The 25,468-nt window shown below is 43.1% G+C and overlaps 1 protein-coding gene across 1 annotated transcript; it reads left to right on the top strand.

Moving 5' to 3' along the window:
• Positions 1-22,799: 22,799 nt before the first annotated feature.
• Positions 22,800-23,501, top strand: Tpd52l3 (TPD52 like 3). Its single transcript, XM_055613715.1, is given in 6 exon segments — positions 22,800-22,890; positions 22,893-22,960; positions 22,962-23,063; positions 23,066-23,276; positions 23,279-23,335; positions 23,338-23,501. Coding segments are annotated over 6 exon segments (693 nt in total).
• Positions 23,502-25,468: the final 1,967 nt, after the last annotated feature.

Here is a 25,468-nt window from a genome sequence, read left to right as displayed (position 1 = left end):
CCCTGTCCTGTATTCAGAGGCCTCCTTTGGCATTTTTTGATAAGGGATTACCCCATTTATCTGTTGCTGCTCTACATTCACTAGGCCAATGTCGACCCTTGCCACATCTTCTGAATATTCTGGGAAGCACGGGCTCCCTTTTTGAATTATTTTTGTTTTCCTTGTAATTTCCTTTGTAGTAACCTCGTCCACCACAATTAAGACATTTCCTAAGGCCTTTAGGACTAGCTTCTCCTATTAAGGTCATACTGGGTGAGTGAAGTCTGATGTCAATCGTATTTCTAATCCATTCGTCGATTGGTGCAGATTTTGTTCTTAAGAGTTATTGCCTCTTTGATTCAGTATTAGCATTTTCAAAAGCTAAAAATTCTATTTGTGCCTTTCTAGCTAGTGGATCTAATATACTTCTATCCACATCTGAGGTCAGTCTTTGCAAAAAGTAAGTGAATGTTTCACTTGGACCTTGTATGACCTGAGAGAATGGCTCAAGCCTTTTTCCTGATTGTTCAACCTTGTCCCAGGCATTTAAGGCTGCTAGGCGACATAATGCTAAGGTTTCTTCATTATATACAGCTTGTATCTCTATGTCAGCATACTGGCCATCATCAGACAGCTGCTCCTTAGAAACACCAGCACCGCTGGCTCTATTTTGTGTGCTATCTCTCTAGCCTCTTCTTTCTACCATGAAAGCCATTGTAAATATGCCCCAGGTTCTAATATTGCTTTGCCATATTCTCACAGTCTTTTGGGATTTCTCTACTTCTGATTGACCAGGAAGTCAGCATTTGTTTTACAAACGGTGAACGCATCCCAAAATTAGTGACTCTTTCCTTAAATTTCCTCAGATTTAGCACTTCCACAGGGTGCCACTCAGCTTCGTGATAATCCTGTGGATGATCATCATCTGCTAGTCTCTGCTGTACACTGACTGGATAAGCTAATGTTTGTTTTCTAACCACCTTTGGTTGGCTTTCTGTATTTTTATCTTTCACCTTTGCCTCAGTATTTTCTTTACTTAGTATTCTAAACTCTTCTTTTAAGGTCTGTACCCATATTTCACACCTATCTCTCTGTTGTTTGTTTTGTTCAATAATCTCTTGTCTCATGCCTCGCTTCCAACTTTTAATTTTTTTCTTTATATTGTTCTAACTGTTCTTTGCATTGTTCCAGTATCTTTTCTAAAACCTCTGCCCTATCTCACTGTTGCTTATCCTATTCTGTAAGTTTTTGTATCTCTTGTTTTATGTCCTGTTTCCAACCTTCATTTTTTTTTCTTTGTGTTGTTCTACTTGTTCTTTGTATTGTTCCAGTGTCTTTTCTAAAGCCTTTGCCTTTGAGAAGACGTAAAAGGCTAATCCAGTATTAAAGTTAAATTAAGGACTATGGATATAATCATAGTCATCTTTTCTAATTTTTCCTTTATTTCTGTCTTAAAACAGTAGAAGAGATTATCAGCCAAGCTCCAAGAAATCAGTTTTATTGTCTCTCCCATTCTGTCCGCTTTACTTAAAAATTGTGTATAGCATAAAAGTGATTATTAAACAGTTTACCTGATCATAAGATCTGTTCCCAGTCTATGTTCTTTTGTGCTGTGCTGTGTCTTACAATGCTCCTGTTTCCAGTGAGAGGTATATTTTCCTGCCTCCCTCACTGGATCCTGACCCCTTCCTCACTCTGGAAAGTTATTGGGTCCACAAACATTTGCTCCTCAGACTGGCAAGAACCACCTCTCCACGGGATTTTGCTTTCTGCCTTGGCTAAGAAAAGGCTTTGAGAAACTTTCTTGTTAAAGAGCCACTTTTTTTTTCTCTACCTAAAGAAACTGCCTCTCTGGGTTTTGTATGTTTCAATTTTTGTTTTTCTGCAGCCTGCTGGAGGCCTTGATGCTCTGTGGAAACTCTGTCTAATCAGGAATCTATGAGCTTGTTTAGGAACTTCCTTTGCTTTGTTTTTAAGGACAGAGCTGCTCTATAGTTTTACTTTCTATGTAAGTTCTTCTATATCACTGTAAACTCTGCCCCACGTTGGTACACCGTTTGATGTTGATTATTAATATTTATTATTGATTTATCTTTTAGTTAAACAGTGGTTATTCCTAAACCAGCTGTGTACCCAAATCACCACACAGAGACTGAGATGTATTAAATTAACCTAGAGCACAATGCTGGCCAATAGTTATTCCATCCTAAACCTCAAAGCCCACATAGTTTCCTCCCATTCAGATTCCCACATTATACTTGCTTTCAGTCATATCTTAGGTCTGGTTCATCTCTCCTCATGGCTCCAAATACTCTCCTGAAGATCTCTCCTCACTGACTCCTCCCACTCGCTTCCTTCTCCTCCCCTCTGGACCAGGATGCCTCATCCTATTCTCTCCATTGCTCAGCATTGGCTGGTTGTTTTATTGACAATACAGAGAACAAATGGTGGCATGTTTACATGAACTTGTTTGTGTAAACACATGTTTACACAGGTGGCGCTTAGAGTAAACATCGCAATGCAATGTCTGGATTGAAACCAGACAGTGGGGTGGAGAAATCAGCATGGGAATGAACAAGGGTACATTGTATGCAGTCCACAAGAACATTAGACTAACAGGTGCATAAAGGTGGGGTTACATTTGTGCTTACCACTCTGCTTGCTGGATTCTACCATGTCTCTGGCCACCTCATGCTTCCACTGCCCCAGCCCTGCGCCACTCCTTCTGCCGTATCTTCTTGTCATCATGGACTCTAACCCTTTGGACAGTGACTCACAATAAAGTCTTTCTCCTTTACATTGATTCTGTCAGGCATTCGATCACAGGAACTAACAGAGTGGATGTATAGAATCCTTGGGTAGAAAAAAAATTATCTTACATTCTTTTCTGAAGTGGTTATATGAATTTACACACCTCAGGATAATGTATGCATTCTTTTTTTCACTTCACATTCTTTTTTGTTTCGTTTTTCAAGACAGGGATTCTCTGTTTAGCCTTGGCTGTCCTGGACTTGCTTTGTAGACCAGGCTGGCCTCAAACTCACAGAAATCTGCCTGCCTTTGCCTCCCTGAGTGCTGGGATTACAGGCATGTGCTACTGAGCCCAGCCATGTCACATTCTTACCCATACTTCATTGTTAGACTAACTCTTTGCCAGTCTCATTAGTTGGGTGTCATTCTATTCTTGTTTTAATAAAGTGAATTTCTTTTACTATTAATGAGTCAGCTTAACAGGTTAATGAGCTGATTAGATTTCTCGTGCTGTGAAATTCTTGTCCACATTTTTATCTTTCTGTTGAGCTTTTTAAAGCTGGGATGTTGAACTCATATGCAGATTTTGGATACTGACCTTTGGCCAAGTATATGCACTGTGCATGATGCATTTGAACTTATGCCTTGTATTTTCTTTTCTTTTTGGGGTGGTGGTGCTGCTCATTTTGAGACAGGCTTTCTCTGTGAAGCGTTGGTCCTGGAACTTTTTCAGTAGACCAGGCTGGTCTCAAACTTAGAGATCCACCTGCCTCTGCCTCCCGAGTGCTGGGGTTAAAAGTGTGGTCCAACACCATCTGACTGATGCCTTGTATTTTCTTTTTCTTCTTTGTTTCTCTTTTTTCTTTCTTTCTTCCTTCATTTTTTTTCCATCTTTCTTTTTCTTTCCACCTTCTCCTCTTCCATTTCTTTTTTGTTTTTTGTTTGTTTTTCTTTTTAGATGGAGTCTTAAGGCTACTACGGGGGGGTCAAATCACCAAACTTCCTCTTCCCTTTCCTTCCCCAATCCACCCATTCCAGCTCCCCATCCCCTTCTTTTCTCCTTCTTTGGATGATCCTCCCCCCCTCCCCAGTTCCCTACTAGATACCTAACTGCTGTGGTAATGTGGCTTTTGGCATGCATACGGAAGACTTAAAAGCTAACATCCGCATGTAAGAAATATCTTTTTAAGTTTGGGTTCACATCACTCAGCATTATTTTTTTTTCCAACTCCATCCACTGACCTGCAAATTTCATAATTTCTTTTTTTTGTTACAGTTGCGTGATATCCCGTTGTGTAAATGTACCACATTTTCATTATTCATTCATCAGTTGATGGACATCTACATTGGTTCCAATTTCTGGCTATTATGAATAAAGCAGAAAAAAAAAACATGGATGAACAAGTGTCTCTGTAGTAGGGTGTGGAGTCCTTTGGGCATATACCCAAGTAGATCTATTCCCAGCTTCCCAAGGAATTGCCACACTGATAGCCATAGGGCCTGTACAAGCTTGTACTCCCACCAGCATAGAATAAATGTTCCCCTTTCTCCACATCCTCCCAGCATGAGCTGTCACTTGTTTTATTGATCTTAGCCATTCTGACAGGTCTAAGAAAAAATGTCAGGGTGGTTTTGATTTGCATTTCCCTGAAGACTAATGGTACTGAACATTTCTTTACGTGCTTATCAGCCATATGTGTTTCATCTTTTGAGAACCCTCTGCTTAATTCTGTACCCCATTTTTAAAATTGGGTTATTTGTACTAAGCAGAGTATTTCTTTGAAAAATGATAGTTACTACAATTGTGCTTAACCATCTATTAGACTTCCTATGCTAAAAGCAATTATCACATAACAGTTTCTCCAGGGAGGCAATAATTCTCAGCTTCCCTACAAAGCAGTACCAATTTGGAAAGTTACAGGACATGGGTGCCAATATTGAATACAAACCTGAATTCTTAGCTAAACTTATCAATCGTCCATTGTCAGGAGAGTTTGCACTGCCATCTAGTGGTCAGTTAGGGAAAAGACATTTATGCAAGCAATCTAGTAGATACAAACAGCTCCCTCTGTTTTGGGAGAAAACAGACTGGGATCTTTAAAATAAACAAAAGTATTTACTTTGCTATTATAGAAAGGCTATGGTGGAAATACCACTTAATTGAAAGTCTGATGTCTGAGTACTAGCTTTGAGGTCCGCTATCCCTAGCCACATGATTTTAGACAGTCCTGTTCCCGCTCTAAGCTTGCCAACATCTGTGAAGGGGCTACAGCAGCCCCTTCTTCAGTGTTTCTGAAGAAGTGGGTTTAGCACACTAACCCCAGAGTCAGCACCACGGGTTGTTTCCAGACTTTGAAATATCTGATTACAACAACAACAAAATTGGTGTAGTACAAGTTCTGATGAAATGTGTGAATGAGTGTACTCATATGGTGTACTCTGTGCATGCACCATCTCTGTGTGTGTGTGTGTGTGCATGCCTGTGTGTGTGGTGTGCTCCGTGAATGCACTGTGCTGTGTGTAAATATTCCTATCTGATCGACTGGAACCTTTTGAGTTTCAGTAAGAGAAAACAAAAGATACCCTCCATTGCTAAGCCATTGCAAGGAACAGTCCTCTTCAACCCACACCGTTCTTCCTCTCAAAAACATGGGGGTTCTAATTCCCCCGTGGCCTGGGTAGAAAAGCTCAGAGCAACACACAGAAGGGAAAGAAATAGAGAAAGAGATGATTTTTCAAACTCTGTGTACTTATCATAAAGGTTCTGAACTAAACGAAGTGACTGTATGTCAAATTTACATGAAGCAATAGCTAGGCTAGGTATGAAGTCCGTGTTAGAAGGAAATGAGCAAATCAAGTTGAGTAGAAACAGACATGGAGAAACAAAAGGTCCAAACACGAAAAGGACCCTAGAGCAAGTGGTGGCGTTTTTCTAATTGGTAATTGGAGAGTCAGTCATAGAGTCGCCAACACAGAGATTGTCAGGGTATTGCCATACATTGTGATGTCAGACGTCACCCCATACACTGTCAATGTCAGGAAAGCCGCAGCCTACTCCGGGAATCGTCTAAATACACAGGCTACAACTTAGGCCTCGAGGCCTAAGGGATTGGCTTATTTGGTCCACATGTAAATTGACAGTAAGATGTAAAATTAGTAGGTAGGTGGAAAAATATAGAAGACTCAAATCTGAATACATGTAATTACAGACATCGGATATTTGACAAAAATGCCAGAAAGACACACTAGAGGAAAGATGGCATTGTCAATTAAACGGAATGGTTTTGTTGGTTTTCATTTGGTTTTTTGGTTCTTTTGAGACAGGGTTTCTCTGTGTAGCCCTGGCTGTTGCGGAACTCTCACTCTATAGACCAGGCTCTCCTGGAACTCACAGAGATCCATCTGCTCTGCCTTCCAAGCGCTGGGATGAAAGGTGTCACCACCACTGCCTGGCTTGAACCTGTATCTACCGTTTCACCTAACTTCAAATGGATCAGAAACCTCAGTGTGAAACCTGAAGTGCTGACACTTCTAGATGAAACCACGGGCAGTGCCCTGCCAAATACATGTGCAGGAAAAGCTTTCTGAATAACACTGCGTTTATTTGCTCAGGAATTAAGGTCAACAGCTGACAAATAGGACTTCAATCAATGGAATGAAGGAGAAACATGGGGTGGTTATGGATCAGAGCAGAATTCTCAAAAGAAGAAATCAAAACAGATAAGGAATACCTTAGAAAGAAAAAAAGAAAGGAAGGAACGATAGAATGAAGGAAGGAAGGAGGGAAGGAAGGAAGGAAGGAAGGAAGGAAGGAAGGAAGGAAGGAGGGAAGGAAGGAAGGAAGGAGGGAAGGAAGGAAGGAAGGAAAGAAAAAAGAAATAACCTTTAGTTGTGTTTACTATCGTTAGCAATTAGAATAATGCAAATTAGGAGTACTGTGAGATTTCATCTTACTCCAGTCAGAATGGCTAGGATCAAGAAGACAAATGATAACAAATGCTGGCAGTTGTGCTGAGAAGGTGAGAAGGAACCCTTATTCACTCTTGATTTGACTGCAAACTGGTACAGCCACTATGGAAATCTGTGGAGACTTCTCAAAAAGCTAAGGGTAGATCTACTATGATGTCCCAACTAGACCACTCCTTGGCATAGGCCTCAAGGACTCAGTAGCCTAGTACAAAAACAGAGATGCAAGATCATAATTGTCTTCTGCGAGGAAGTGGGGTGGATATCTGGATGCAAGTTTGCATGTGTGTGGGATACCCACGTGAGCACGCATGTATGTGTGTGTGCCCAGCGGTCAACCTTGTGCAACACTCCCAAAGAACCATCCGCCATGCTTTTATCTTTGTTTGTTTGTTTTTGAGGTAGAGTCTTTCACTGGGATCTGGAGCTCACCAGTTAGGCTAAGCTGGGTGGCCAGGGAGCCCCAGGAATGGCCAGCCTCTGCATCCTCAACACTGGAATTACAGGGATCTAATCCACGCCTGACTTTTCACTCCGGCGCTGGGCATCAAACTCAGGTCCTAGCGCTTGCACCCATCTAACCGCGCTATCATCTCCGGGCCCCACACTGTTTGTCTTCTCCAGATCATTTTAAATTTCCACTGATGTGATTGGGAGTGGGCCACTGCACGTGCGGAGGTCAGAGCACAGCTTCTGGGAGCCAACTGGCTCCTTCCACCATAAGGCTTGTAAGGCTCAAACTCGTGTCCTTATGGTGACAAGAGCCTCTACCGACTCAAGCAAGTTTCCAACTCCCCCCAAGTTGTTGTTATTATTATTATTATTTGGTCTGTGTTTTGTTACCTTTCCTTTCATACAGCTTTCCCCAGCTATCTGACTGTCTTTGTTTGCCTGCTTATCCTTAGAAGTGGGGATCTAGAACACTAAAAAAGCCCTGAGCCGTAAGCTTTGCCAGTAGACGTTAGGAGGCCCTTTTCATCTGGGGCGCTGGTGTCGCATGATGCAGTATGGCAAACGCAAAGCCGCCTTGTAGTTTTAAATAAAGCCAGAAGCCACAGACATACCGGTTGAAACAGGAAGACAGAATTCTCCCCTACTAAACTAGCAAAGATTGATGATAATACCCACCATTAATGAACACACAGGAGGACAAGCTGGTCCGCTGGTCCGCATGCAGCAAACAGTACTAGCTTTCTGGAGGCTACGTCAGCCACTCTTGTGGAAATTAGAATAGACATGCAGATATTTAATTAAATGACTCAGTAATGAGCAAAAGGTATACCTGCAAGCAAACCGGATGCAAAACAGATGCCACTTTGAATATGCATGTAGTCACAGAGGGGCGCTGCTGAGCTGGACATTTTGTTTGTCTCTGCGACTTCAGCCTTCTCTTCTTCCTCTACTCCCTCCATCCTGCCCCCACGCAGACCACATCAAACAGGTTCCTGCACCCTCTGGCTTCACGCGGGTGAGGCAGAGAAAAAGCATTAGCAAAAGACAAGTGGCTCCTTCAAGGTGTGAAGGCCCCAGGCCCCTGGCTGGGCTGTAGCTCAGAAGCAGTTATATTCGGCTACTGAACAGCACATCCCTCAAGTTGCTGCTCTCGCCATTCTCTCCCGCACTTGGTCAGCTCTAGCGACAGTAATGGCCTCCATGCTGCTAGCCCTGCTGCCGCCACATTCCGTAAAGACTTCAGTCATTCATTTCAGGTGAATCATCTGTTTCCAGCAAGACTCCTGACCACGCTGCCACCAGAATCAGTTTCTCTGCTATCCTGTGAGACGCTGTACGTGTTTGCACAGTCAGTACTCCAGTGAGGGACTTATAAATTATTTCTTAGTGAGGAGGTTGACCTCTGCCCAAAGCCCTGTGTGTGATCTCTCAGGCCTGACCACAGGCAATTATGGAACACATGGGAAAAATCTGCCCTCCCACGCCAGACTTGGGACACAGCCAAGGTACTGAAATCTCAGACAGAAGTCACGATCAAGGGACTCAGGTCCCACTGGCCAGCTGGGCCCTTGTGCCTCCCTCATTCAGGCACCACTTTTAGAGGCCCTCCGGCCACAGAGGCCTTTCCTAGTTACCTGCAATTTTGTATGTGTGTGTGTGTGTGTGTATTGCACTTTGTAGCTTTTTAAAATAAGATGTTGAGCACTGTGGCACATATTTGTCATCCCAACCCTTGGGGCACAAGGAAGACTGCCAGCCTGGGCTGCATAGTCAGGCCATCTCAAAAATATCACATTTAAATGTGTGTGTGCAGTGAACAAGCCTTTGTACATTTGTGATTTAATATGTTATTTCTAAGGAAAATGAAAAGAGCAAAACCCACGTGTGGACACCATGTTATGTGTGGGACAGCACCTAGAAGGGGACTGTTGGTCAGAGCTCATGCATGTTTTGATAAGCGCTGCCTCATTTCTCTCTGCAGAGATAAGAGCAGCCTACCATACCTCTGTTATGTGAGTGCAACCACTGACGAGGCAGAACGTCATATTGGTTAGGCCAGTCAGATGACAAAACAGCCTCTCAATGTGGCTGTGTGCTCTACTCACGCAAACATTTAATCATATATTTAAAGAAAAAAAAAAAAAAACAAGAAAGCTCTTCAAATATTAATACAAAGAATTTTCCCAGAAACCTTAAGCAAAAAGAAAGCACAGGGTAAAATTAATTCAGGGTGCTGACATTTGTGCATAAGAAAGAGAAAACCAGTTTTTCCCCATATCTATTTGTCCCGAATAGCTGCAGAGTAGCACACTGAAAGGGAAGGGTCTGGATCTTTGAGGAGCCTGAAGCTCGGGAAAAGGCAGAGTTTCTGTCATACTGTTTTATGTCTTGTGATTGCTTTACATATTTTTTAAAGGCTAATTTTGAAAATAAAAGTACTTAAAATATTCATAGATCATTATAGAAGAATGCATATTTAATGATACGGGGAATGTTGATATGTTCTGCTGAGAGAAGACAATAGATAAAAAGAGAGTCCATATAACCCAAAGCTAGCAGACACACGCACACAGAGAGCATGCTGGGAGAGTGTAATCAAGAGCTTTAATAATTATCTCCCGGTAGCAGAATTCCTTTGTGCGCCTCTCCTTACTGTCCAAATGTTCTGCTTTAAGAACATTGTTTTCAAAGCCAAAGGGGAATGCCAGCTTTGAGAAGCTGTCACAAGTGGCTGGGGGGTGGGGTGGCTCAGCAGCAGGGTGCTTGCCTACAATGCCCAACGTCCTGGGTTCAATCCTCAGCACAGCCGAAAGAGCTAACAAAGGAAACCTGTCTTTATGTCTGTTTATAAAAGTACAGAAAAGCTCCAGAAGGGCAATATGAACAGTCCTCATAGTAACTGTTTCAAATAAAAGAAGCAGGGCTGGTCAGACACTCAGTGAGTGAAGTCACCCTGCCACCACGTTTGATAAGCTAAGTTCCGCTGCTATGAAGCCAGAGGAGCTGCTAGTTGGGAGTGCATAGAGGGCGGGTTATGATTGGAAAGGGGCTTCAGAGAGTGTTCTTGACTGCCAGAAATACTCCTTGCCTTGAACTGGGGGTGGTGATATGAGTGTAACACACCTCCAAGTTCCTCAACATCTGTACCTAAGAAGGAGGCACGTGATCTTTTCTAGTCCCCACCACTTGCCTCCAAATTTCTTGTCTTGATTTTCTTGTTTTTAATTGCTGAGTAGTATTCCATTGTGTAAATGTACCACAATTTCTGTATCCATTCCTCAACTGGGGCACATCTGGGTTGGTTCCAGGTTCTGGCTATTACGAATAAAGCTGCTGTAAACATGGTTGAGCAAATGTCCTTGTGTACAACCACAATATAATATAGGATAATCATACTAAAATCTGTACACCTATAGAAGCTAAGCAAGAAGGAGGACCCTCGGTAAGATGATGATCAATCCTCACTCAGAAAAGTGAATGGGATGGACATAAGAAGAGGGAGAAAACAGGGAACAGAACAAAAGCCTACCACAGAAGGCCTCTGAAAGACTCTACCCAGCACGATGTCAAAGCAGATTCTGAGACCCATAGCCAAACTTTGGGCAGAGTGCAGGAATCTTATGAAAGAAGGGAGAGATAGAAAGACCTGGAGGGAACAGGAGCTCCACAGGGAGAGCAACAGAACCAAGAAATCTGGGTGCAGAGGTCTTTTGTAAAACTGATACTCCAGCCAAGGACCATGCATAGAGATAACCTAGAACCCCTGCACAGATGTGCAGCTACATCTACTAGGGTCCAAGTGGGTTCCCTAGTAAGGGGAACAGGGACTGTCTCTGACATGAACTCAGTGGCTGGCTCTTTGATCACCTCCCCCTGAGGGGGATGGGCAGCCTTACCAGGCCACAGAGGAAGACAAAGCAGCCAGTCCTGAGGAGACCTGATAGGATAAGGTCAGATGGAAGGGAAGGAGGATCTCCCCTATCAGTGGACTTGGGGAGGGGAATGAGAGGAAAAAAGGGAGGGAGGGTGGTGTTGGGAGGGGACAAGGGAGAGGCTACATCTGGGATACAAAGTGAATAAATTGTAATAAATAAAAAATAAATTAAAAAAAGAAAAAAGAAGTAGGCACATTACATACATCTTTCTTTTCAGAATAATTCTAGAAGGATTTGCCCGCACATATACACAATAAGGTATTATAAGAGTTATCTATGCATCTCAAATATGATACAGGGATCAGGCAACAGTAAAGAGACTAGACTCTGGACTCAGACAGGCCTGGATCTGGATTCCAGTCCTGCCACTTAATAGTGCCGTGAATGTGAGAGAGCTGTTCAACCTCCCTGGCTCTGCTTCTTTACCTGTGAAACTGGGAGCAACAATAGTTCTCCCTCGTGGGATTACTCTAAAAATGGTGTGTGTGATGTGCTTTAAAGTATCTACGGGTTGCAGTAAAGTGTCCAACTGAAGATCCTTTCGCCAAAGGAAAACACAAAATTCTCTTTGTTGATTCAACACAAGAGCTGCTCATCTGTGGACACTGACTTGCACACACATGTGGAGTACATACGGGTCCCCACAAATGCTGCCATTGTGGCCACTGTCCCAGTTTACCAAGAAACAAACAAACAAAAAGCAGTAAAAGACAGAACTTATATATTAAGATATGGATATTTTTGTCAAGCCTGGTGGTTCATACCTGTAGTCCCTGGATTTGGGAGGCTGAGACAGGAGGATCATCATGGGTATAAAGCTAGCTTGGGCTACATGGTGAGTTCAAGGCCTGCCTTGGTTAGGCAGTGCGGCTTATGTCTTTTTTAAAAAAAATCCAAACGACATGCGCATTTGGATTTGCACAATTTTTTTTTTTTTGAAGCTTGTAATGGAATTTTCAGAAACCCAAACAGGTAATGAATGTTTTCACATTGGGAACCAGTATTTCGAACGATCACTTAGACTCACAGGTGGAAAGCACATGGGAAAACAGACCCATTTGCAGGTGCAATGGTCTTCCCTTTGTGGGTGTCCACACCAGCCAGTAGCATCCAGTGAACAATGTTGAGTCTTTGTTTCTAACACTAGTAAGTGCTGAGGAGTCTTCTGCTTGGGCCAAAGGGAAGGAAGCAGTAATAACTCCATCACAGATTATTAGTCAGGAGTGCTCTCCTGGCCTAGAGGACCAAAGCTTGTCAACAGATCAGTGGCTAAAAAGCCAGGATTCTGATGTGAGACTGCAAATGATAAGGTACTTGAATGCCAGGTCAACACGTGAACTGTGCAAAGGGACAGTGAAAATCCACAAAGTAGCACCCACTGGTACATGGAACAGACGTCTAAGGATTGTGTGTGTGTCTGTGTGTGCGGTGCATGTGTGCATGTACACACACTTGTAAAGGTGACCAATGCCTGTGAGAACATGGAGGCCAGAAGAAGGCATCAGATCTCTCAGTGTTGATGTTACGGGTATTTTCAGGATGCCTGGGTGCTGGGATCCAAACTCCAATCCTCATGATTGCACAACAAACATTCCTAACTCCTGAGCCTTGTCTCCAGCCCTGGCAACACAGTTTGTAGCAAAAACTGTAGGGAAAATTCAAAATTCCCAGAAACAGCAAGACAAGGATCTTTCACGATCAATGCTTATAATTTGAATTTTTCTTCACTAAATACAAATTGCTTACTTGTCTGAATAGAGAGAGCTGGTAGCTTTACATAGTAGAAGCATGTCAATCTCATGCCAGCCAGGAACATTGATGTCTTAGGGTTTCTATTGCTGGGATGAAACACCATGACCAAAAAGCAAGTTGTGGAGAAAAGGGTTTATTTGGCTTAACACTTCTATATTGCTGTTCATTATTGAAGGAAGTCAGGAGGGGAACTCAAACAGTGCAGGAACCTGGAGGCAAAAGCTGATACAGAAGCCATGAAGGGGTGCTGCTTACTGACTTGCTCACCATAGCTTGATTTGGCCTGCTTTCTCAGAGAACACAGGACCACCAAGCCCAGGGATGGCACCACCCACAATGGGCTGGTCATTCCCCCATCAATCACTAATTAAGAAAATGACCTAGAAGCTGGACATGGTGGCACACGCCTGTGATCCAGCACTCAGGGAGGCAGAGGCAGGTGGATCTCTGTGAGTTCGAGGCGAGCCTGGTCTACAAAGTGAGTCCAGGACAGCCAAGGCTACTCAAAGAGACCATATCTTGAAAAAAAGAAAAAGAAAGAAAGGAGGGAAGGAAGAAAACGCCTTACAGAGATGCCTACAGCCGGATGCTATGGAGGCATCTTTCCACTTGACGTTCCCTCCATTCAGATAACTGTATGTCAAGCTCACATAAGACTAGACAGCACAATTAGCAGCATGCACACACCCACACACATACATCATGTTTTCCATTTGCCAAGCACTAGTCTAAGTTCCTTTTCTACACTGAATAACTTCATGGATTTCTCAATACATCTACTTTATAGATGAGAACCAAAGAACAGAGAGAGCTGAGGTAACTGTCTGACATGCACAGATGACAAACGGCTGAGACTCTGTGTTTGAATTTAGCCTTCTGGCTCCTCTCTGCTCTTACCACCAGGCTTTTAGCCCAAGACAACAAACTGAAATTAATCCAGTTCAAACGATGCTAGCCTACCTCTCTGATTACCTTCTCAAAAACCCAGCACCCCCTGTCTTCACGTGGGAGCATCAGATTAACTTCAAAATGAAAGACATTCTCAAGATACCTGACCTGGATTCCTCAAGACTCCATGGACATCAAAAATAAGAGAATTCTGGAAAACTGTCACACACTAGAAGAGGCTACGAATACACCAGAAGAAATTATAGTGAAGTACAGCAGATGGGGTTTAAGAATACAAATACTCATGAAGGCCTAAACAGTGAAACTGTGGAGCTCAATGAAGAGCAAGATAAGAATTGTCACCAGCTGTGACAAACGTGCCTGGCAGATAAGAAATCAACCAAAAGAACTTTCTATACGCTTTAAGCTTTCCTGTAACCTTAAACTACTCTAAAATGGAAAGCTTATTTAAAAAAAAAATGCAACCAACTAACTTGGTTTTTATTTCCTGTCTCTGCCTATCTCTTCGGCTTTTTCTTAGTGAGATCCTCTGCAGATGAGCAGCTGGCATAAGATAAACACAGAGAAAACCAAAAGGGAGATTTTCTTTCTAATGCAATAAAACTAACTCCTCCAAAGGGGATGAATTTATCTTGTTGGTTTTGGAGAAAGTCCCCTGGGATCTCCTTGTCCTGAAAGCAAGTAAAAATAACAAGTGATTCATCCATCTCCCTTTAAATGACATTATTCTTTTGAAACAGGGTTTCTCTGAGTAGCCTTGGCTGTCCTGGAACTCTCTTTGTAGACCAGGCTGGCCTTGAACTCACAGAGATCCGCCTGCCTCTGCCTCCCAAGTGCTGGGATTAAAGGTGTACGCCACCATGCCCAGCTTAAAAGACATTCTTTTTAGATTAGCATAAAATTTTATCATTTTCTCTTCCTTTCCTCCCTCCCATTCCTCCCATGTATCCCCCAACACTTGTTCATGGCTTCCTTTCATTTTGTTATTGTTGTGTGTGCGTTTCTAAATAAAATACAACCTGCTCAGTCTGTACAATGTTTTCAGGGCTGACTGTTTGATATTAAATAACTAGTTGTTGTGCCCTTCCCTGGGGAAGACTATTTCTCTTGTTCTCAGCTTTCTTTAGTTGCCTATAGTTGTGTAGGGCTGAGACCTCTTGAGCTTTCCCCTTCCATTTTAGCAAGTTTATTGTCCTCCTCACCCAGCACATGTGTTAGTAAGCCATATTGGTGAGACACGGGCATAGCATCTTCTGACATTTCTAGGAGATACACTCTCAGAGCAAACATCCTGTTCCTCTGGTTCTTAAAATAATTCTATCCCATTTTGCAAAATGATACCTTAGTCGTAGGAACAGAAGATGTGTTGTAGATACGTCAGCTGGGACTGGGCTCCTCAACTCTGCGTTGTGATTGGTTGTGGTTTTCTGTAACGGTTTCCATTTCTTGTAAACAGAGGGATAAATATTTAGAATGTAGTTAGGGATTAGGCTGGTTCAGTAAAGTGGTGGTTGTGGGTTCTCCTCCAAGATCCATGATCTCACTGGCCCTTGGTAGCTGGCTAAGTTTCCAGTAGCAGGCCTGCTCTTCCTCTTGTTGAGTGGGCCGTAAGTCTAATTAAAGATTCATGTCCTTTCTAAATGACAAGAATATATTTGTGTCCTTACCCTAAACAAGGGAGTTTGCAAAGTTAGGGACTGGCAATGCTCAGTGGCAGCCCCACAGTTCCTGCCCATTACACTTATAACGGCATGAAGCAGAACTGTTACATCTTTCCAGGCACTGGGAAAAGCTGTGCGGTTTCACTTCCTGAGATACCTAACACTTTGAAAGCCAAATAAATAAACTCTGAGACACCGACTGCAGGAACTCTGCCACATCAAGGAAAATTGCAGACTAGAAAAAAGCTTCACTACCCAGGAGACACTTGAGAAGTGGGAAAGAGGCAGAGAGCAGTGAACTTTCCAGGCAGAGCAAGCAAAGGTCATGAGTAAAGGCTCTGAAGCAGGAGAGTGTGAATGAACTTGCAGTTTGTAAAAATGCAATAGTCTGTAATCGGGAAGTATAGTATAAAATGAGTCCTGGGGAGGGGATAAAAAAAATGGGGCTGACTATTACAAATAAAGCTGCTATGAACATAGTTCAGCAAATGTCCTTATTGAATGGTGGGACATCTTTTGAGTATATGCTCAGGAGTGATATGGCTGGATGTTGAAGTAATGCTAATCCTAGTTTTCTGAGAAAGAGATTGATTTCCAAAGTGGTTGTACAAGTTTGCACTCCCACTAGCAGTGGAGGAGGGTTCCCCTTTCTCCACATCCTCTCCAGCATGGGTTATCACTTGAGTTTTTTATGTTAGCCATTCTGATGGGTGTAAGATGGAATCTCAGAGTTGTTTTGATTTGCATGTCCCTAATGAATAAGGATATTGAGCATTGCTTTAAATGTTTCTCCGCCATTTTATATTCCTCTGTTGAGAATTATCTGCTTAGCACCCCATTTTTTAATTGGATTATTTGGTTTGTTGGTGTCTAATTTCTCGAGTTCTTTATATATTCTGCATATTAGCCCTCTATCAGATGTAGGGTTGGTGAAGATCCTTTCCCAGTCTGTAGGCTGTCATTTTGTTCTATTGACAGTGTCCTTTGCTTTACAGAAGCATTTCAGTTTCACAAGATCCCATTTATTAATTGTAGGTCTTAGAGCCTGTGCTGTTGTTGTTCTGTTCAGGAAATTGTCTCCTGTGCCAATGAGTTTGAGGTTCTTCCCCACTTTTTCAATAAGGACATTTGCTCAACTATGTTCATAGCAGCTTTATTTGTAACAGCCAGAATCTGGAAACAACCTACATGTCCCTCAATGAAGGAATGGATACAGAAATTGTAGCACATCTACACAATGAAATGCTACTCAGCTATTAAAAACAAGAAAATTTTGAATTTGCAGGCAACTAGAAGAGATCATCCTGAGTGAGGTAACCCTGAAACAGAAAGACAAGCATGGTATACACTCACTAATAAGTGGATATTAGCTGTATAATACAGGATAGCCATCTACAGACCTAAAGAAGCTAAACAGTAAGGAGGACCTCAGGGAGGATGCTTAAATCTCATTCATAATGGCAAACCAGAAGCAGTAGAAGAGAGGAAACAGGATGGGAACCTACTATAGATGGTCCCCTAAAAAGGATTTACCCAGCAGGGGATTGAAGACAGATGCAAAACTTTGGGCAGAGCACAGGGAGTCTTATGGAAGAAGAGAGGGATGGGAATAGAGAGTCATAGAGGAGACAGAAGCCTCACAAGGAGACCAACAAAACTAAAAGATCTGAGCCCAGGGGGTCCTGCAGAGACTGAGGCAGGAACGGAGAACAATACATGGAGAGGACTTAGTCCCTCTGCTCAGATGTAGCCAATTGGCAGCTTAGTCTACATGTAGATCTCTGAGTGAGGGGAGCAGGGGCTGCTTCTATCATGAACTCAGTTGACTGCTCTCTGAGCACTCACCCCTGATGATGCATCTTTGCTAGGCCACAGAGGAAGAGGATCCAAGCAGTCCTGATGAGACTTAACAAGCCAGGCAGATGGCAATAATGGAGAACTCCCCCTTTTAGTGGACTAGGGGAAGAGGATGAGGGGAAGAGGGAGGGAGGGTGGGACTGGGAGATTTGAGGGAGGGGTCTTCAATCAGGATATGTAATGAATAAATTGTGAAGAAAAAAATAAAAAGAAAGAAAATGGGGCTAGAGAAGGAATCTCTTAAATGGGCATCAGGACGTCGCTCAGGAAAGGGATTCAAACTGCATAAAATCACTTATGCCCTAAAGCATTAAGCGTACGAACGAGAATGTACCGCAGTGGACAGGCCCTAGTGTGGGGAGGCACATGGGGAAACTGACCTTTGAGTCACCCAGTGCCTTAGTAAACTTCCGTCAGTTATAAAATGTATAAATATACTGAGATTTAGGCACAGCCTAAAAATGCCGTACACCAGTGAAAATGAGTAAGCGGCAGTAACAGCAACATGGATCTTAAAAGCAGTATGCAAGCATGCGGAAGAATACATAGGTATGATTCAGTTTATCTCAGGTTCAAAAACAGACACAACTAAATAATACGTTTTCTATTCGTACATAGGAGGTAAACTCTTATCAAGACCAAAAGCGGCTAATCTAAAATGTGGGTGGCAATTAACTGAAGAGAAGAGAAGAACAAGAAGGGCATACAAAAAAAATCATTGGCATAATCCACTTCCTTAGACAAATAACAGGTAAGTAATTGCTTAGTGATGACTTTTAAAGGGATTTACGTATTTTGTATGTGTGGTACATTTCAGAAAGTTTAGGAAAGAACATTCTTTGAAAATGAGGTGTGTTTTTTTAAGCAATATAATTTCGTCTCACTTCCGTGAGGCCGGGTCTTCACAATTTTATAGCTCATGAAGCGGTACTGCCTAGAGGACAATTGTGTGAGGCTACACAGTTATTATTTGCCAACTAGGGATACTGATCTGGGTGTGTGTGTGGTGAGCCTTAACTGTCAATTTGACATAATCTGGGATTATCTGGGAAGAGAATGTCAACTGATGCATTGCCTAGATCCCATTGCCTTGTGGACAAGTCTGTGAGGGATTGTCTTGTCAGCCCACTGCGGGCAACACCATTTCCTGGGCACCACGTCCTAAGCTGGATATAAATGCTAGCTGAGCACAGGCCTGCCTGCCTTCCAGCCAGTGAGCAACCCCCTCCACGCCTCCAGCTGTACTTCTTTTGTTAGGAAGTGAATTTCTTGGCCAGAGGTAATGTGAGAAAGATCAAGCAGGCCTGCCTTCAAGTTCCTGCTTTAATTTCCTTTAATAACGCACCGTGACCTGGAATTTTTGAATTGAATAAGCCCTATCTCGCACCAAGTTATTTTTGGTCGGGGTACTTGTCACAGCAACAAAAATGAAACTAGAAAAGTGTGTGACATATATGTGTGCAATAAGTATGATGTATACGTGTATAGTGTAATATATATATATATAGTGTGTGTGTGTGTTTGTGTGTGTGCACATTCATGTGAGTATAGAAGATGTGTACATCCCAATACACACATATGGAGGTCAGATGACAACCTTGGAGGTCAGTCTTTGCCTTCCACCTTGAGACAGGGTCTCTTCCTCGTTGTTCAGTGTGGCACATAAGTTAGCCGGCCCACAAGCCTCGGCATCCTCCTGTCTGTGCCTCCCATCTTCCACATGGGTTCCGGGGATCTGAACACATGTCCTCACACTTGTTCGGCAAGCACTTTACCTGTTGAGCCATCTCCCCAGACCCTTAACGGCATTTTTATACCTTCCTCCCAAGAATACTGAAGATTGAAGCAGTGTGAAAATATTAATAATCCCTGGGGCATAGTCAGGAAACATTAGCTGTCTCCATGTCTTGTTTTAATTCGGGGTGGGGGATTGAGACAGGGTTTCTCTGTGTAGCCTGGGCTATCCTGAAACTCTCACTCTGTAGACCAGGCTGGCCTCAAACTCCTGAGTGCTGGATACAAAGGTGAGTACTACCACTGCCTGGCTGCTGTTTTAATTTTTAAGTTAGCATGTGAAATAAAGGGTTTCACTGCAGCACTTCCAAACATAAATAGCAAGATATTTGTTCTTTTATCACTATCGCAGTATTAACAAGAAACCAGTCCCCTTCTGTCTTCCCTCTTAGAATGGGAAGAAGAAAGTCTGACCTAAATTGTAGTAGAATAAACAGAGGCATTGATGCCTGCAGTTGGCTGCCTCACTACTCTATTTCCCTATTTTAAAAATACACATTTTGTGGCAATTACTATTCCTAAAACTGGTGTTCCTTAAAAATTGATCTTAAAAATCGATGTGCAATTTAATACTGGGCTGCCCTTCTAGAAACCTTTTATTAAAATGAAGATGTGTCTTGTAATTGATCGGGCCCTGGGATTGAGGAAATAAAGTCATTATCATGCTGTTATCAAAGCAGGCACAGCAGTTGTAAAACAAGAGTAGCTAAGCTGCTGGAGACTTTGGTCCAGGGCGTGTGTTTATTTGTTTGTTTGTTTGTACTGCAGCAAATCCATCACAACGACCATAACCTTTAAATGGTCTGCAGGTTCTATTAGTAACCTTTATATCTTCAGGCACTGAAGACTTAGATACAAGAAGTCAGACTGCTTTGGCCCCCATTTGCTGGCTCTAACCTCTCAATGCCTAGCCTCAGGACTTTAGCATTCAGGCGCATACAAATGCTGTTCACGCATGCAAACACACACAACCCCCCACTCTGAATCTGCTCCTACTCACTTCTGGGAGTCTATTTGCTCAGGATTAACCCTTCTGTGGGTTTTGGTTCTCTTCTCTAGGCAGACAAAACACCCTGTACCTGGCCATTTAAGGAGACCCCTGCAGCCACTCTAACCCCTGCCCTGACCGAACCCGGCCTCCTGGTACTCAAGATCTGCGTAGCCTGTAGATAAACTTTCCTTTTTCACTAATGAGTCGTACATACAGAAACATGCCAGCAGCTCCTCTGAATGCCTCTGGACCGCTGCAGGCATTCCAGCAGCGTGGTCTACGCCTCCGCTGGAAAGGCATGCCATTCAGACAGAGTGTAGGTTAGAGAGAGAGGGTAATGAGAACCCAGTGGCAAGTTAACTGTGTCCAGCCCCTGCTCCTTTCTAAGATGGCCTCCGAGTTTCTAGGCCTCAAGCAGAGAAACAGGCCAAGCTCGTTTTTCCCTTGACAGGGCAGACAATCTCTATCTACCTGCATGTAATGAACCAAGTGTTTTCTGATTCATAGGCCCGCTTTACCCACATTCTTCTGACATTGTGCATCGCCACCCTTCCCCAGTAGGTAAAGAGCAAACTTTGTTCAAAAGGCCTGGATAGGTAAGCTCTCCAGCAGAGGAACTGTTTTGCATTTATATTCCAGAATTTTTATTAATAAATTATACAGGTTTCTCCACATAACTGAAAAGTTTTACTTAAAATTTCATTTACTTTTTACGCTTGGGCAGACTTGTATAAACCCATCGCACTTACTAGGTTAAGTATCTCAAAGCTTGTTCTTTAGTCAGTGTAGGTCAGTAGCAGCTTCAGCTTTGTTATCTACAAAGGACAGAAAAGCCACAAGTTCCTGGGTTGATTTTGTTGTTGTTGCCAAAATAGGTTCAAAAAGCTTTCTGTTTCTAATGAACAGTCTCATGCCCTTTTATATCACATAGGTTATTTCACTATTTGGTATTTTTACACCTTAAAAGAATAGCTTTTGGAAACAACTGATTAGGTTCTCCATAAATCAAATGAAGTTTTGTTTGATGGATCTATTTCAAAATATAAGCATTTTCAATATGGTTACACATAAGCCTAATAATAACAGCCTAATAAAATGCTCCATTGTGCCACTAAGCCTAGATAAAGAAGGCGAGAATGCTGCCAACGAGGAGGCCTCCTTCCAGATGCCATGTCTTGATTTGGGATCTGTAAACCAAGTGTGAGAAATGGGACAACTCAGTCTTGCTAGGAGAAAAAAAAAATAATGCACCAAATAGAATCAAAGCTACCAAAGAATTCATGTTTTGAGAACAGAAACATATATACAAGAAAATGGACAGGTAAGGTTAGTGGTCAAAACAATCCAAAGAAGGAATATCAAGTGGAATTCAGACCCAGTAATTTGAAATATCAATTCTGAATGTTCAGTGTATGGTTCCTGTTAGCTACTTAATCAGGAGGATTTAAAAAAAAAATTTTAATTATCAGTTGTGGACGAGCAGGGTGTGGTCGGAGTCTGACAAGTATTCTTGAAACCACCGGAGCTTACAGCAAAGGAGGAAAAGTCTATCAGGGAACAAACTGGCGGCGTTTAGGGACGCGCTGCTGAACTTTTCAGACCTTCCTACACACAGCCAAAACCCACACTCGCCTTCATACGCTCAATAAGAATAGTTATCACTGTTTAATCCAGAGAAGCACACCCTCAGAGGGAATACAGGAACAACCATTACCGGGTTGTGTGAAAGGATTATTGACTATAAACCTAAAAGAGAGCTGAGGGTGGATACTGGCACACAGGCACGAGGACAGCAGATTCCCGAAGCACGTGTTAAGTTCCACAACGTAACGCAAGGACCCAAGGATGACCAGGTCTAAGCCTTATCAAAGGTACTGCTAAGTGATACTTGACACCTCTGCGTAGGAGTTACAGACGCTGGGTGAATTAAGGGAAGCAATGGTTTGCCCTCTCAGAGCCCACCTAATTGGCTCTGCTTTTCTGGACAGAAACCAGCTCCCACAACTGGCAGCCATTAATGTGGACAGACATGCTTTGAGGAATATGAATACATGCAGGTGGAGGAAAGAAAACACAACTGCAGTATTAAAAAATCCTTGCTGTCCGTTGCAAATGTCTTATCGCTAAATTCTCAAGGTGCAATTGTCTTTGCTCTCAATGAGCTTAATTCTAAAACAAAGCAAAACCCAAACTAAACCAACCAACCCAATAAACAAACAAAACCCACAATCGCTCAAAATAAGACAATTGTGGCTGCTCAGACTTACTTTCCTAATGGCGCTTTGCAGCCTTCTGGGGTGTTTTAAGTCCATCTTAAGGGTCCTTGGAGTTTCTCCTGTGGAGGAGGGGGAACTTTGGAAGCCTGGGCCAGGAGGATGGCGAGGGGGCAAGCCTGCTGGTTTTGAGCTCCACTGGTGTGGTAGAGAAGGGGCGACACACAATTTGGTGTGCACACCTGGCCTCTGTCACTGCTGCTAGGGAAGAAGATATGCATCCCGATAATAATCTGGGCTCCGCTTACATCACAAGATGCAGAAACAATCCCCTGAAACACCGCCACAGACGAGCCGGAAACCGAGAGAGGCGCGGACGACCACCAGCCTTCTGGACAGGAAGTCCTGCCTCTGAGGCTGCCACCTCGCTCCCAGCCGACCCCTACCGCCGGGAAGTGCATCCCCGTCCAAAGCACCCGCTCCTCTCGGCAGGACGCAGCCTCTCATCACCCAGCATGTGAATTTTGCTGTCCAAGATATGGGCCCACCTCACCTAGAGTCCTATCCCACTGACCAGAAGTCTGAGCCTGCAGCCCTAGACTGCAGCTCCACCAGCCCCAGCTATTTCTCCACAAAGGTCTGGACTCTCTCTACCAAGAACTGGACCTGGACCTCCTGAATGAGGATTCTTCCCTGACCCCTCCCAGATGCCACGACAGAGACCTCTGCGCCCACCTATGAATCTCATTCAACTTCCAAACCGGATCTGATGGAGGCTGAGCAAAGGGAACTCAAGCTCTGAGCTCTGAGCTCACTGACTTGGAGGAAGAGCTCTCAACCTTAGGTGAGGTGCTGGCAGCCAAGGGGAAGCCGTGTGGTGAACTCGGGAGGAAGCTAGGCTGCGTGGCCTTGGTGGGACCGAAGCAGAAGCTTTCCGAGAGCCGGCATAACATCCACGCCTCCAACTCCTGCATGAAGCGGAAGACTTGAGCGGCCCTGTCCTGGGTGGACTCTGCCACTGCAGGAAGCTTGAAGACAAGAAGAAGCCATCCACCTTCAGATCTCTTGAAGGGCTGATGGGACAGTCAAGGCTAGAGTTGCAGGTGGCAGAGAGCTTGGCAGTGGTCTCCTTTCGTCACCAGCGAGTGGCAGCGATCCACAGTCGATTCCGGGGAGTGGACATGGAACCGTTCCAGAACTTGGAGATCAACTGCTTTCCTCTGCTCTGAAGCCACAGTAAGCTGTTTGTGCTCGCCCTGCTTGGCTGCCAAACCGGTACAAAATCTCTCTTCCCTCATCTCACTTGCCAAGCAAAACCCTGCGAACAGCCAACAATGGGAAAGTTATTATAATTCTGGATGCGGACACAGGTCCAGGTTTGATAACGGGAATGCCCGTTTCTGCAGAGACATTTTCTGTTCTTAAATAAGAGAGAAGCTCGAGTTTTATACTGGTTTTTAACACTAAAGTTTGTAGATAAAACGCGTCTCTTTGTTAGCTTTTCTGAGGTGACTTTTCATGGACACAGTAAATGGCTCCACAAGGGGGCTTAGACCAGATCCCAAACTCTTTGGAAGATTAATCGATTAGAAGGCCAGAGACATTTTTCTCTGGCACTGGGGGAAGGTGTGGAACAGTCCGCCTGTGCATTCTCCCCACTTCCTACGAGCACCACCTGACCTACAACCTTGATTTTATTGCAGGGTTGGCGGTGCGGCCCAGTGCCTCGCACATGCTGCACAGATTCTCTACTCCCGAGCTACATCTCTGACCTCACAGTTGTTTATTTTTAAAACACAATCAAGAAAACTGTCCATCTTAAGGCTGCCAGAAAAAAGAAAAAATATATTAGCCACTGATTGTTACTCTAAAAATAATACATTTTATAAAACTTTGATCTTTCAAAGTGGCCAACTCAGGAAATCAACTCAGCTTTAATTCAGGAGATTACTGTTTTGGACTCAAAGTGAAAATATGAATTTACATTGCCTATACTTTTGCTCTCTTTGTATATTAAAGCTGGAGTTCAAAGCTTAACCCATGTGGCCTCATGTCTCCCCACCAGTTGCATCCTATTATGCTACAATTGCCAATTAGTAATCACCTTCGTCTAAGGGACAGGAGGGACACAAAGTAGCCAGATTTAAGAAGGATAAAGCTCACCCCACCTGCCTCTTAAATATGCTGGAAAGAATACCAAACCCTGTATTGCTGGCTGTTAAGCCTTTGAACTAGCCTAACTTAATGTATATTACTATTCTACTTGACTCTAAACCCTGCCCCTGTTTTGAACCTCAACATGGAAGAAAGAAGAACCCTACACACACACACACACACACACACACACACACACACACACACACAGTCAATAGGAACCTGTAGGAACTTGGTTTGAGTTTGTTCAAACTTTCTTTTATGTGAGTCTCACAGAAACTGTGTAAAATGCCCGTCCCAGCAGCTTTCTTCTCTCCTTCCACTACACTGTCTGAAATAGGAGTTTCTGTAGCCTCGAATCGCAGCAGTCCACTATTTGCTTGAATACATTTCAATAACCTATCATTGCCTACAAGATGGCCCTCGAGGCCAAGTACTTGATCCTATTTTGCTATTTCCTGAGTGTTCCTCTCACATCCCTTTTGTTAGAAACTAAATTCTGCTGTCAGTGTAAAGCTCTTGATAAAACCCAATCCTCCAAAGTTTCAAAGGCCACGTTTTGCTTGGATTAAAACAAGATGTACAAGTCTTTTGCATGTTTACTTCTTGATTTACTATAATTATCAACTGACATAGTTCTCTATGATGGAGAATAAAAGACAAATCAACAACAAGAAAAAAAAAAATGAAAGTTGGCCAATGTGCAGCGACCTACATCTTAAAAGGCTTGTGTTGTAGATGATCTCATTGATACTGTGGGCCAAACCTAAAGTATGTTCTCTCTTATTTAGTAACTCAAATATGTTAGAACACTTTTCCAAATAAATTTTTGAGGGGGGGTGTCTTAATATTTAACAGACAAGGCTGTCCTCAAACTTGTGATCACCTGCCTCAAGCTTCTAAGTACTGGGATTATAGGCATGTACCACTATGCCTGAATATTGTCAACAGATTCTCAGTTACATGAAAAAAGTAAAGCACATTTCTGATTTTGTTTATCAGTCACTATCCTACTATTTCTAAGTTAAAATAAATAATAAATTCTTATTAAAT

Source organism: Psammomys obesus, unplaced genomic scaffold (assembly GCF_907164565.1).
Source record: "Psammomys obesus unplaced genomic scaffold, mPsaObe1.curated_primary_1811, whole genome shotgun sequence".
NCBI classification, from domain to species: Eukaryota; Metazoa; Chordata; class Mammalia; order Rodentia; family Muridae; genus Psammomys; species Psammomys obesus.
This window is presented reverse-complemented; position numbering and strand designations above follow the sequence as displayed.